This window comes from Aethina tumida, chromosome 4, assembly GCF_024364675.1.
Source record: "Aethina tumida isolate Nest 87 chromosome 4, icAetTumi1.1, whole genome shotgun sequence".
Classification (NCBI taxonomy): domain Eukaryota; kingdom Metazoa; phylum Arthropoda; class Insecta; order Coleoptera; family Nitidulidae; genus Aethina; species Aethina tumida.
Window position 1 is genome coordinate 28,691,774 of NC_065438.1, and position 13,600 is coordinate 28,705,373.

Below are 13,600 nucleotides of genomic sequence, written 5' to 3' on the forward strand. Positions count from 1 at the left end.
TTTCGACTTGAAACCAATGGTTGTGGACACGTGCAATGCAGGCCCTTTTGACTTGAAACCCTGGTATGTTCTTGAAATGACCTTGATGTTGCTATGATTGTTGATTAGACTTCCCTTTGCTGGAATTCTTCTGGAATCGATGCCAAATCCAAACTTGACTTGCCTGCACTGGTTATTTCAACTGGAACCGTTGCCAATTGAACACTAATTGCTGTTTTCGGTACGACGGAACTTATCGCCACGTATTCTTCTGTGTGTTGAACAGGTGTTTTCCGTTCGCCCTTGCTTCTTGTTGATCTTGTACACGTAATCCGGCTCGAAGGACCAATGTTTTGTATGTGTAATAGTTTCTGCTCGAAGGACCAATGTTTTGTTTGTGCTGGACTAGTAAAACTGCCAAGTTTGTGATTTTTCTGTTTATTTTGCTCGGAGCATCTGAACGTTGTGTGTTGCTCTCGAGCTGACTTAAAAGTAAGTAACTTAAAGCTAATTCACCCTAACTAACTACGGGGAGGGGGTTGCGCATTAGACGTTGCCAATGTTGACAAATGCTCTAACAATGATGATATTTCAAAAACAAGAGTCACTAAAATTATTTTTTACACCTTGATCGCGATTTTTGATAATTATTTAAAATTATTATTAATATTTAAATAATAAATAACGTTTATTTAATTTTTAATATAGAAATATTTTTTTTTTTTGTGGTAAGTGCAGTAGCATCAAAATTAAAAAAGAAATAATGTTATTGGTCTTGGAAAAACCACAACACAAAATAACTAAACATTATTTGTAAACTTGATTTATAAAGCAAAAATGTTAATGGTAAAAAAACAAGTTAAATGTTGTACTTATTTATTTATATTTATGCTATATAGAATTTGAGTTTTCTTTAAGTACCTCCCTTTCAATGGCCGTAGCGAAGCAACGATTCCAAAATTGATCCATACTGTGATACAAATGATTTTTCACATGAGTCAATGAGTGGTTTTCGTCTGGATAGCTCTGAAATATTATAAAAATTATAATATTATATTTATGCAAATCTAAATGTTTATTTAATTCATAATGTAGCTTCTAGGTGATATTTCAATTAGATATTCTTTTTTTGATATGTATTTATAAGTTGTACCTGTTGTTGAAATAAAATATCAGCTTGTTCCAAAGCACTCGACAGTACCATGGACTGTTGATAATGAACATTATCGTCAGCATTTCCGTGAATCAAGTAAAACGTTTTGTTTCTAAAACCTTCCACTTGCTTTGTTAAATCTGTGTTATTGTAACCAACGGCGTTGTCATCTACTGGCAGTCCCATATATCTTTCTGTGTAAATTGAGTCTGCAAGATCAAAACCTTAAATATACATAGGTAAAATGTACTTTAAAATTACCATAGTATATAAAACTTGTAACTGGCGCTACTGATATACCACATTTAAAAACATTCTCTTTGTCTTTCACAAGTGTCCAAGCGGTGGCGAAACCTCCATAACTCCAACCCCAAATTGCAGTGTTATTTCTATCAATAAACGCATATTTCTCTTGCAAATATCTGAAATATTAAGTTTTTAGATAAATATATTTATTTACGTATAATAACTTACTTGGTTACTGCAATTTGATCCTCTATCTCAGCCGTGGCAAGATTTCTATATACTTGGAATAACTTATTTCTACCATCCTTACCAGATCCTCTACCATCAATATAAATATACAAATATTTTTTACCACTAACCAAATAATTTTGGAACCCAAAAGTCCAAGCATCAGAGATTTGATTCGAATTTGGACCTGCATAACTAAATATATAATTAAATAAATGTGCTCATAAATTTAGTATCTATACTTACACATTAACGATAGCTGGATACTTTTTATTTGAATCGAAATCTTCAGGTGTTAAAATTCTTACTCTAGCATTAAACCCATTTGCAACTGGAACTTCCAAATTTATGACTCCTAATGTTTCTTTTTGAGCTAATTTCTCCAATAGTTCAGAATTGTCTTCCCATATGTACTCCTTTAACTAAAACAAAACCAATTGTATCACTATTTATGGACAAATCATATTATTATTATTATTATTATTAAATATATTAAATACATATAAATAATTATTATAGCACTGATGCTCGAATAAAAGGCAAATGGATCATACTATATTAAAGTTATACGTACATCTTTCATATTTTTAACAACAACCTTTGTAGGATTAGGTCCTCTACATACAATTATCATGTATGATAGTTCTTTGCTAAATGCTGCAGCAGCGTAAGTACACTTTTCCCCATTTACTTCAACATCGCATGATAGGCATGTATCAGATGAACCATCTGTTTTAATAGAGTAAATCTGTTGTTGATACGGAAAATCTTCTACAGTTCCTCCGTAATATCTAAAGTATAATAATAATAAATAAATTTACAACATGTAATAAATTACTCACATTGTATCAGAATCTTCATCCCATCCGTAAATATCTGTAACAACTCTTCGCCCTTTTGTTAATCTCTTGGATGTTTTTTTGGCTATATCAGTAAGGACTAAATGATCAAAGAAATCATTACCCTCACTCTGAGGCAAAATTTCTATTTTTTTACTACCATCGATACTATATTCGGGTATTTCTGGATCCAGCCATCCATTTTCAGATTTATGAATTTCATCATCCTGAATCATATTTTGTCATAAAATTAATGAAATAAAAAACTGTGAAATATGTTAAATAACTAATATATCACCTCTTGTTCACACTTTCCATCCAGTTTGCATCTAGTTGTGACCGATTTGTTCTGTACCCTATTAGTTGAAATCAATGCTACCTCCGTGTCGGACACCCAAGTAACATCATACAAAATGTAATCATCTTCTTCGTTTTCTGGTTCGATTGCTGGTTTTATTAAAGTTGAAGATTCCAAATCATACAAGAACAATTTAACTGTAGGATTAATAGTGCCAACCTTAAATTAAAAATATTATTCTTGGTCTTGAACCTCAGGATAAGAAAGTACTTTAGGATACTTTATGGTGACCGGTTTAGGATACAAATCATTTCCATATATAATGTAAGTAAAGTCCTGAACTTTTTTATCACTAAATTGAGCAAATGCAATTTTATTTCCATCCGGAGAAAACCACAGAGCTGATCCAGAAGCCAACACTTCCTCTAAAATATGAATGAATGAATCTCACGATCTGTAAGTTATTTTAATTTTTCAGAAAACTACCTTCGTAAACCCAATCAGGAACTCCGTTGTAGACAATATTTGGCTCTCCATCTGTAGTGATCTGTTTTGGATTTGTTGCTTCAGTAGGATTTGCTAAGTAATATATATTATTTTTGTACACATAGGCTATTCCGTGACCAGAAGGATCAAACGTCGCGTATTGAAGAAGCTCTTCATTGTGTAGCTTGTAATCTAATCTATGAGAGTTATAATTATTATTCTAGTTATAAATCATATTTTATTACTTACTTTTCCGCAATATCATAGACAGCAAATTTAGATGTTGTTGAGTGTCTAAAGACCTAATTATTCAGTTTAATATTGTTTTTTTATTAAGGTAATTAGTATACTTACAGAACTTGTGTCGTATTCTATTAGAACATATTTATGATCCTCAGATAGTTTTATTGAGGCTCCATTATATTGATCCTAAAATACAGAATTAATTTAATTTTGATTAGTAGAGATGTATTATTCTTTAAAATGTATGTCAATAAATCGAAGTTATATCTCATTCATTATTAATTGCCAATTAATTTACAGGCTGTTATTACAGTATTATTCAATGTCTAAGAATTTTATAATAATATTTTCAATAAAAGCAATAATTTATCAACTCGCAGAAATACCACTTAAACATTTGTTTACTATCATGAATATTATTTTACTTTACAAAAGAAAACGTAAAACAAACACAATGAAACGTAATTTTAAGTCTCTGTTTAAATGAAAATGTTTTAGAAAATGCAGGATTTGTTTGATATATTTTTTAAATATATGTGTTGATACATACCAAAACTGCTTTCTCCAAAAAAATTTCATTTTTCTCAGATAAAGCGTCAAATTTCATGACATCGCCATCAATGCTTTTATAAAGGATTTCTGAATCTAAAAATTAAGAAAATTAACCTTAATTTATATGATAATCGGCATCTTTTTCTAGCAAGGCATTCCTTGGTATTTTATTTTAATCAGTAAAAAATCAAATATCTATGATGAAAATAAGCTGTTCACCTTTCATAAAACGTCAATAATCGTTTTCAAGGTAAATAATTATCATGTTTATATCATTCAAATTTATTACATTAAATCTGATAACTTATATGCACAAGTTTTTGTACATATAAATAATCCACGCTTTTTTATACTTATTAAGCACTTATTTTATAAAAAAATCAGATACCAATTAAAATAATTTAATTTATCATTTTATTGAAAATAGATATTTATATGTATATATGTTTATATAATTAATTCAAATATGTTAAAATAAAAATTATTTATTTGTTTACTATTTTCTATATACTATTTTTAAATAAATTAGAAAATAAAAATATTTGTAACAATTAATGTCAAAAATTCTTCGAATTTCATAAAAATTCTTTAGAATTTAATTTCGGTAACAGTGTTTTAATACTACTACTCTTTATATTTTACAGGAAATCTAAAATTTATAATTTATTATTTTTATTTTGTTTTATTTTGTTTTGATGATAATAATTCTTATTCAAAAATACTCATCTGATATAAAATATCTCCTGAATCATTTCAACTATGTATATGTGTGGGTACAGATAAATACATAGTTGTACATAATAAGAAGTCTCTATGATATCACCATCGATTTGTATACAAATAAATTACAAAATAATTTTTATCTTAATTTAATAGTTTCTCAATTTAGATAATAAATACAATAACTTTTTATCTCTATATGGTAGTCAAAAATCACATAATCCCTAATTGGATTATAAAAGGATAAGATATGCAATTTATTTGTAATAAATACTTTCTCTCTGTAATTAAAAATGTACAAATGAATATTTTACTTAATCTAAAAATCATATTTACATATTTAATATATATTACAATTATATTATTTAAAAACACTATTTGGATTTCACTGAAATTTTTGTGTGTAGTAAGTAGTACTTCACTATCTTTCTTCTGCGACATTTTTCATATGTTTTTACTAAACCTGTAAAAAAGCATAATCTTTTTAAAAACACAACGACTATTTCTTTATATTCTTTATATAACTCCGCCAAAAATTGACCAAATAAAACACTTTTTCCAAGCTATTCATTTTTGGAAAAACAAAAATTTTAAAATATATATAATTTCTTGAGAAAATTAATTCAAAAATTTACAAAATATTTTATTTGGTCTCTTTTTGATGTAATTATTTGAAGAAATAAATATCCTGCTTTAAGAAAATCATTTTTCGCGGTTTAGTGAAAAAAATTAAATAACACGAAAACATCTTTAGTTGGATTCTATAACACAAAAATTTCAGAAAAATCCAAAAGACGAAAGTGCTCAATTTTATATAAAAGATGTGTGTGGATATATGTACTTACATCTGATTTGTGAAAGGAACTTATACCCCATAAGTATCAAACATTTGTTGTACTTACCCGATATCCAAGAACCGTTAAAAGACTTCGCGGAATATGTAGAATTTAGAAAATCATCAAGTTCAAATCGGGTTTTAGTGTCTTCTTTTTTGACTGAATATGTATCTACCAATGTCACCACCAAAAGTGCAATCAATGCTATTCCCACCTAAAAATAATCATATACATGCATTAAATTAGAAAATTTTAATTTTTCTTTGAAAATAAACTGTGGGAATTACAAACTATAAATAATTATTTATAAGATTAGAAAAAACTATTATTTCATCATACTGCAATATTGTATTAAATTCCTAATCGTATTACACATAAATTAATAAATGTAAAAAAAACCTTGCTGGTTTACTACATTTCAAAATAAATATAAATAGCAAGGTTAACATTAATACAAAACAAATGCACCCAAATAATGTAATTCATTTTTAATTAATACCTGCACAAAATTTCTTAACGGCGCGGTTACGGTCAATAAAAACCTTAAATTAAACAATAAAAATAATATGCCAATGAACTTAAAATGAGCACAGGGACATTACATTAAAGCGAAACGTTACACTTAAAATAAAAAATCATACTTACACCACACATGATCACATAGCTAACAATACCAATAATCTTCGACTAAAAGAAGGAATCATATAGTTAATATGATTTGCGTAACTTTTATTCTTTTTTGTAAAAACACGTTTTTTATTCACTCGCATAAATTATAAATATAATTAGAGGTTATCACGTTAATCAATAATTTGAATACATTTTCTCATACCTTGGTCCATGACATCATGGTGACTGGCTCTTCATTACTAAGTAAATATTTTCCGTATTTTCAATTTATTTTAATAATCTATCTTATCTTTTACATAAGGCTAATTAAATATGATTAAAAATGATATTCTGATACTAGGCAATTACTGCAGATAAGAAAGAGGTAATCCCATACAATGTATCAAATATTTTCCTTTATTTTTATAATTTTTGTATATTTTATTTGTAGCTGCATAGTATAAGCAGTTTGAAGTTTAGACAAATTAGACAAAAATTACCGAGTTTAAATCCACTTACCGTTTTAATTTTTGCTTAAACTAACAGAGATAAACTACATAGAAATTCATATAAGTATTCCGAAAATTTAATAATCCCTGTTCCATTTTATTCTTATCAGACATTATTACATTGGATACTCACCTAGAATTAAATTGATTTCTACTAGAACATTATTTATTTGATATTTACTTTACAATTACAAAACTATATTTTTAAACATAATTTTCTTTTAACATACCTACTTAATTTAAATTATAGTAATAATATTTTAGAATATTCTCACAAAATTTAATTTTAGTAGTAAAAAGTTTAGTAAATTATCTGGAGAAGACACTTTTCTAAGGTACAATATTATTAAAATTTTTCCAACCATTTCTTTTTTCATTTCAAATTAAAATTAACAATAAAAACTTATGTAACCTTATTTATTTACGTTTTAAATTTCATAGCTTGAATGTTAGTGTAACTCTAGAATAAATACAAACCTTATTTAAATTCCATAATTCCATAATATAAAAATAAAGCACCGCAGCGCACCGTCACATACAAACAACTACCCTTGATATTGGCGATTTCAAAGTTCCCACCGCACAAAACCCAACCCGGACACCGGCTCAATGTGTTTACGAAAACACCACACTCGCAGTCTGAAACACTTTGTTTTGTTCCATTTGCTTTTACGTCCGTCAATTTCAAGTTTAATTCGCAATAGATTGATTGCATTAAATTTGTCTGAGGCTGAAACAATTACGATTTTAATCGAAATAGCAATTACATTACAATGCCAGCACGATTTGCATATGAATGTTAAGTTGAATAGCATCATCGCAATTCTGCAAACTTGCCAAAATTATATTTTTAAACATTGTGCAATGTCTTTTTGTGTAAAATTTAATATAAGAGTCAAAAATTTTAAAATAGATATTTTTTGATGTTCAATAGTATCGACGGAATTAATTCTAAGTGCAAGTTTATAAAAATGCAAATTGATTAGTGTAAATAAATTTTCACAGAATCTATTACTGATATAAGGTCTAATTGTGAATTGTGTGAAAAGTGAATGTGATAAAAATTAATGCAGATTTTTTTGTTCGATTCTAGAATATTTTAATGCAATTCAACAAAATTGTTATTCTAATAGTGAAATAAAACACACAATGCGTTATTGGAAAATATTTGAAAACGTTACTAAAAATTTTCAATCGTCAATTTTTTGTATATGTCTTTATCTGTTAATAAGGAATTTCAACTTTTTCATTAAAACGTTCTTCCCATCCAAATTTTTATTTTAAGAAGTTTTATTATTTATTTATTCCATTTTTACATAAAAATAGAGCTTATATTTGATACAAGTTTCACCATAAACATTAAATTTATATTAATCTGAATACAATATATCAAATACGTTTGATCGTTTGAATCTAGAGAGAGATATCATGTAATGCAGTGACAGTAGAAGTCTGTCCAATAGTCTGTCTCTGTCTGTGTTCTGTCTCTATCGTACATAATATAAGTACGTCTCTTTCAGGATTCAGATCATTCAAACTCTTTTCCTACTATATATGTACAAACTAATTTTCTTCGGGTACTTAGTAACATACTCATTGACAAAGAAATTGCAAAACCAAGAAGGGGGTATTCAAATTTTGGTAAAACATTGATGTTATAGCAAGGGGTAAACGATTAAAATTAGGAAACAAAATATCAAAGATTTTTTAAATAATTTAGTTAATAATGTGTTTGTCTATTGAGGTTATCTAAACCCTCTTCAACAATTCTTGGCATTGATTCAATAAGGTGATCTATTTCCTCTTGAGGTATAGTATTCCAAGCTAGTAGTACTTCATATCATAGAATCTCCAAAGTCCGTGAGAGTTGGGATAAATTTCCTAACTTTCTACTCAACATATCCCTAACATGTTCTATGGGTGAAAAGTCAGAGGATCTGGCTTAAGTGATCAGATTCACATAACCCTCTTCAAAAAAAATTAAACTAACCCTGGGCGGCGCATTATATTTTTGGAATATTGGATCCCTGGGCTGATTAAGGTAAGGAAGAACATACTGCTCCACTATTTCCTGAACATCATGAGAAATAGAGCCCCATACCATAACTCTTTTTCGTCCCTGATATCCACCCAAGCAGAATTGGAATTCATCAGAGAAGGCGACTGGATGCCATTCCACATTTCAATGGTGTCGTTCTCTACACCACTATACATCAGCCAAAGATGTTGTCGAAAATCGGTCTCTGAAAGCTATTAGCCTTAGACGACGATCTTGAACTACATCTGTGCCCCTTCGACATCCGGTGCTTACTCCTCTCCGATTTTGGGCACTATCAAACCACACTTGACAACATTTCAACAGAAGTTGGATTTGTGTTAGTACGATTACCGATTTATCGAAAAGAAAACTCCGCCACCAATAGACTAATGATTACCAAATTTTAATCGTTTACCCCTTACTAAAACATCTATGTTTTACAAAAAGAATATTAAATATCCCCCTTCTTTGTCAGTGTGTAGGTATATATATAATAATATAGACAGTGCTGGACTAAAATAATTATATACTCAATATTCATAAAATGACTTAAAAATTGTACCTCTGTTAAAAAACTAATTATTGCAATTTTTTGTGAAAGAAAACATTATTTATCAGATGCCTTATCATACTTAGCTCATGATATTCGATCAAATTTTATTAGTCTTTGTTTGCAATTGTATCACGTGCAATATTTGTAATCATATAATTATTTTGAACCATTATTTTCGTGTTAATATTATTATTATTACCAATATAATTATACAATATGTACTACTTATTATTAGAAAGTACTAACAAGTAAATCCGTTGTACGTTCATTACTATAAATTACATAAAAACAATAAGGTATATTCATAAATTTTAAAATTATGATCTATATTTTTTTTTATTAAAAAGATATACTTATGTGAAGACAAGGTATGCACAACTAGCTTCTGTTGCGTAATCCGGGTTGCCTATATTTATATTTTTATTTATATTGAATTAAGTATATAAAATAATTCTGTTTTCAAATAAATTAATCCAATTTAATAATTCTATTCTCATAAAAATGATGCCAGTATTTGATAAGTTTCACCTGTGGTAAAGTTACGACATTTACATTTGTTTACAAATAAAGGTTATCTTCTGTCCTATCGTCGTTTAGTTCGGTTCTTTTACAAATGATAAATAATGTAAAAAGGGTTATGAATATTACAAAGTATATGAATTAGTGTCAGAAGTGTCACAAAAATGGATAAAGTGGAATTAGATTTTGAAAAAATTTGTAGGATATGTTTAAATGAAGGAATAATGATGTCGATATTTAAAGTAAACGTATTCAAAAAGATGATGGCTTGTGCTTCTGTTCAGGTAAATTAGAAAACTTTTGTACTAAAAGCATGAAATAATAATATCATTTGTAGGTTTGGCAAAATGATGGTCTGCCAACGCAAATTTGTAATAAATGCTTGGCAAAATTACATATATCATTTCAATTCAAGAAACTATGTGAAAAGTCAGATTCTAAGTTGAGACAATATTTAGTCAACATGCCTCGACAAGAAAATATAGTTGAAATAGAACCTCACAATAATCAACCTCAAGTAGACAAAACATCTCAAATAGAACCACAGCCAGAAATACAATCTCAAAGTTGTGTTTTCATTGAATGTGAACCTGTTTTGGTACAAGAAGAAACCTATACAATAAATAATCAGACACAACCACCACTTACACAAATCAATTATAATATACCTGGACAAAATCATATGCAACTAAATTATAACATACCTAATCAAGTACAAGTTTACAGTACACACTATGGTGTCCCAGTAAATCAAGGTAAATGTAAACCAACTGCCCTATTGTATATTAACTTTTTTGAATTTCAGATGGAATTTTACACAACCTGTTAACAAATCCTGCCCCTATTCAACAACAACAACAACAGATTACACAACTTCAGCCTATTGTGCAGCAAACACAACAATTGCAAGATTATAGTAATGATGATAAAGACAAAGTGAAAAGTGAAATAAAAAATAAATCCAAACATGTAGAACTTGAAAAACAATGTCCCACATGTAGTAAAGTATTTTCTACAGGTACAAAATTATCTAGGCATATGAAAACTCACTCAACAGATTTGCCATATAAATGTAAAGTGTGTTGTAAAGCCTTCTCTCACAGTGGAAATTATAAAATTCATCTTAGAATGCACACTGATGAAAGGCCTTTTCGTTGCACTGTGTGTAATAAAGGGTGTCGACAGGCACAGGATTTGGAAAAACACATGAGAACACACACAGGTATGTTTAAATATTAATTGATTTGCTTATTACGTTTTATTTTAATCATTACATCCTATTATTTATCTTAACACACTATAGGCGGGCAGCAAAATAGTCCAAACTAAGTTGTTGAATTATAACAAAAATTAAGAGATAATTCTTTCAGTTCCGTATGTAAACCAATAGAGTAAAATTATCTCACTCCACTTTTAAAGTAAGTACATTCAAAAAGGTAAAAATTACCCGGTTCACTAACAATCAACAGTTCTCGATACGGGTATTTTTACCCGACCCGCTTATAGTGTGTTAATATATAATATAACATCTTATCTTTACATTCTTTGTTCTGCTAAGTCTTTCATGCCCTACTGGTTTATATAAGTATTAAAAATAAACAAGCAGAGACATCTGGTAGATTATAAAATAGTAAATTAATTATTTTTACTAATTATTGATAAAAAAGGTTTCAATGTCTTAAAAATTGTTATAATATATATTTGTAGTCAAAGGAAAATGTCTACCTGTGTATTTTATGTATCTTAAAACATCAATAATTTTGTTATTTTAAATGGAACACCATTCAATTAAATTGAATATTAAAAAAATGAATTTTATTAGAGATTTTACCAAACCATCAGTAGTTTAAATTAAGTTATAATTTCTATAAAATTTTAAAACTATTTGACTGATCCTAATTTAATCCTGATAAATTATTTTAATATTTAAGAAATTAAATTAATAAAATTATATAACTAAAAATCATTTCATATTTTATTGTAATATTGTTTACTATATTATTACAGGAGAACGACCACACAAGTGTAACTTATGTCCCAGAGCTTTTTCGACTGGATCCAATTTAATAGCACACATACGAACGCATACGGGAGAAAAACCGTATGTATGTTGTGTGTGCCAAAAAGCGTTTTGCCAATCTAATGAACTAACGAAACATATGAGGACTCATACTGGAGAAAAAAGTCATATTTGCAATATTTGTCATAAAGGTACTGACTATCGATAATTTATTAAATTATTATATAAATCGTTTATAGGTTTTAACGGATCAAGTACACTGATCGTCCATAAAAGATCGCACACAGGAGAACGTCCGTATGTATGTCATATATGCAATAGAGCATTTGCACAATCCAGTTGTTTAACGATTCATTTGAAGAGGCACAGTGGTGAAAAGAAATTTACATGCACTCATTGTGATCGAGCATTTGTTACTAATGTTGAATTGAAAGAGCATATTTTAACTCATTCCAAAGATAAAGTGTTTAGTTGTAGACTGTGTAAGAAAAATTTTGGTTTATTGGTTGAATTTAATAAACATGTTGATGCTCATACGAATGGTGAGCAATTTAGTTAACAGTTAATATGTTAGTCAAATTTGATCTCATTTAAATTGGAATATAGTTTAACGTGCGTGCCAATACATATCTAAAAATATTAATTTGGTGTAAAATAGTAAGGGCAAATGGCAATTTGACTACTTAAACTATAATTTCTCTATAATTTGTATTTGATATAATCCAGTATTTGTATAATATAGTAACAAATGTATCAGGTACTAACAAGACAGCATTTCTTGATATAAAATTAATATATATTACCATTTAGTGCTTTATTTTTCCCTTTTCTCATGAATACGTTAAAATCAATGACATATCAACATTGACAAAAGTTAAAAATAGAAGTTATTGGATAAAATATAATAAAAGTGAGTCAAATATAATATTTATAACGCATACGTTCTGCTCTCTACCTAATTATTCTGCTCATTTCAACACAAAAGGAACTTAACAAAACATAGCCATCATATTGTTAAGCTTCTGTATTTTTGTGTGTTAACAAAGAATAATGATCATAATGTAGATATTTCCCAACGTCAAACTGCAATAAAAGTATTTAGATATTGCAAATCTAGATGTTCAACTAATAGGTGTGCTTTTCACAATAATAAATATCAATTAAATTCTAAATATACCTTTTGGATTACACAAATAAGTAAGAAAGCAATATAATATTTTTATGATATGTATCAGTCTACTCAGTTAAGGCAGGTGAACAGTTCCTTAACTATCAAAATGATTTTGTTGACATAACTTATTATTAAAAAATACATTTTTTATATTTTTATTCTTTAAAATATAAAATAACTTTTTGTTTAAACTAGGGTAGAAGGGTAATATGTTATAAAAACGGACAATTGAACACACAATAAGTGGGAAGCTGAGGGGGGCCTCTAGCCAGTGACATAACTCCACTGGTGGATTCAATTATGGAAAGGTTTTCAATATTGCATCTCAACTTATCAGATGGCGTCAACCAGTAGTAACTTGATTTGCTAATATTATTGTTAATACAGAAAAAATTAAAATCATTCATCAACTTGAGATTTAGTTTTGTTGAAAATATTTTATGTCGAATATACCAATCCTAGTAAATTAGTAAAACCAGTTAATTATCGTCGTCTCCTTTTATTTAAAATATCAATCTCTTTTTCGATTATATATCGTATATTGTCAAAAGAGGTTACATTGTTTAGAAATCTAACGCATGAAGAGTATGCTCAAATTGTT

The 13,600-nt window shown here is 28.2% G+C and overlaps 2 protein-coding genes across 3 annotated transcripts; one reads left to right on the plus strand and one right to left on the minus strand.

The window, feature by feature from the left end:
- Positions 1 to 838: 838 nt before the first annotated feature.
- LOC109596136 (venom dipeptidyl peptidase 4) lies at positions 839 to 7,451 on the minus strand. Of its 2 annotated transcripts, XM_049966599.1 has the most exons (16): positions 6,413 to 6,445; positions 6,226 to 6,267; positions 5,647 to 5,794; positions 4,023 to 4,117; positions 3,584 to 3,658; positions 3,479 to 3,531; positions 3,230 to 3,426; positions 3,014 to 3,168; positions 2,744 to 2,962; positions 2,449 to 2,672; positions 2,181 to 2,397; positions 1,853 to 2,028; positions 1,607 to 1,801; positions 1,394 to 1,554; positions 1,133 to 1,341; positions 839 to 1,005 (listed from the first exon to the last, which is right to left on the minus strand). In XM_049966599.1, the coding sequence occupies exons 1-16, from the start codon at positions 6,428 to 6,430 to the stop codon at positions 871 to 873; spliced, it is 2,319 nt and encodes a 772-aa protein (XP_049822556.1). In that variant the 5' UTR covers positions 6,431 to 6,445; the 3' UTR covers positions 839 to 870. The 2 variants fall into 2 exon arrangements, with proteins under 2 accessions (XP_049822556.1, XP_019867181.1); XM_020011622.2 differs by lacking the exons at positions 6,226 to 6,267; positions 6,413 to 6,445 and adding an exon at positions 7,176 to 7,451.
- A 2,296-nt stretch (positions 7,452 to 9,747) lies between these two features.
- Positions 9,748 to 12,633, plus strand: LOC109596462 (zinc finger protein 501). Its single transcript, XM_049966600.1, has 5 exons — positions 9,748 to 10,092; positions 10,146 to 10,563; positions 10,614 to 11,030; positions 11,816 to 12,019; positions 12,068 to 12,633. The coding sequence occupies exons 1-5, from the start codon at positions 9,973 to 9,975 to the stop codon at positions 12,385 to 12,387; spliced, it is 1,479 nt and encodes a 492-aa protein (XP_049822557.1). The 5' UTR covers positions 9,748 to 9,972; the 3' UTR covers positions 12,388 to 12,633.
- Positions 12,634 to 13,600: the final 967 nt, after the last annotated feature.

Excerpts from the sequence above, each read along its gene's own strand:
- LOC109596136 (XM_049966599.1), bottom strand. Across the intron at positions 3,659-4,022 it reads TTTTGGAGAAAGCAGTTTTG|GATCAATATAATGGAGCCTC; the intron begins GTATGTATCAAC and ends TCTGTATTTTAG. Across the intron at positions 2,673-2,743 it reads ATGGAAAGTGTGAACAAGAG|GATGATGAAATTCATAAATC; the intron begins GTGATATATTAG and ends AATATGATTCAG.
- LOC109596462 (XM_049966600.1), top strand. The coding sequence starts at position 9,973 with ATGGATAAAGTGGAATTAGATTTTGAAAAAATTTGTAGGATATGTTTA. Across the intron at positions 10,093-10,145 it reads TGGCTTGTGCTTCTGTTCAG|GTTTGGCAAAATGATGGTCT; the intron begins GTAAATTAGAAA and ends TATCATTTGTAG. Across the intron at positions 10,564-10,613 it reads TGGTGTCCCAGTAAATCAAG|ATGGAATTTTACACAACCTG; the intron begins GTAAATGTAAAC and ends TTTGAATTTCAG.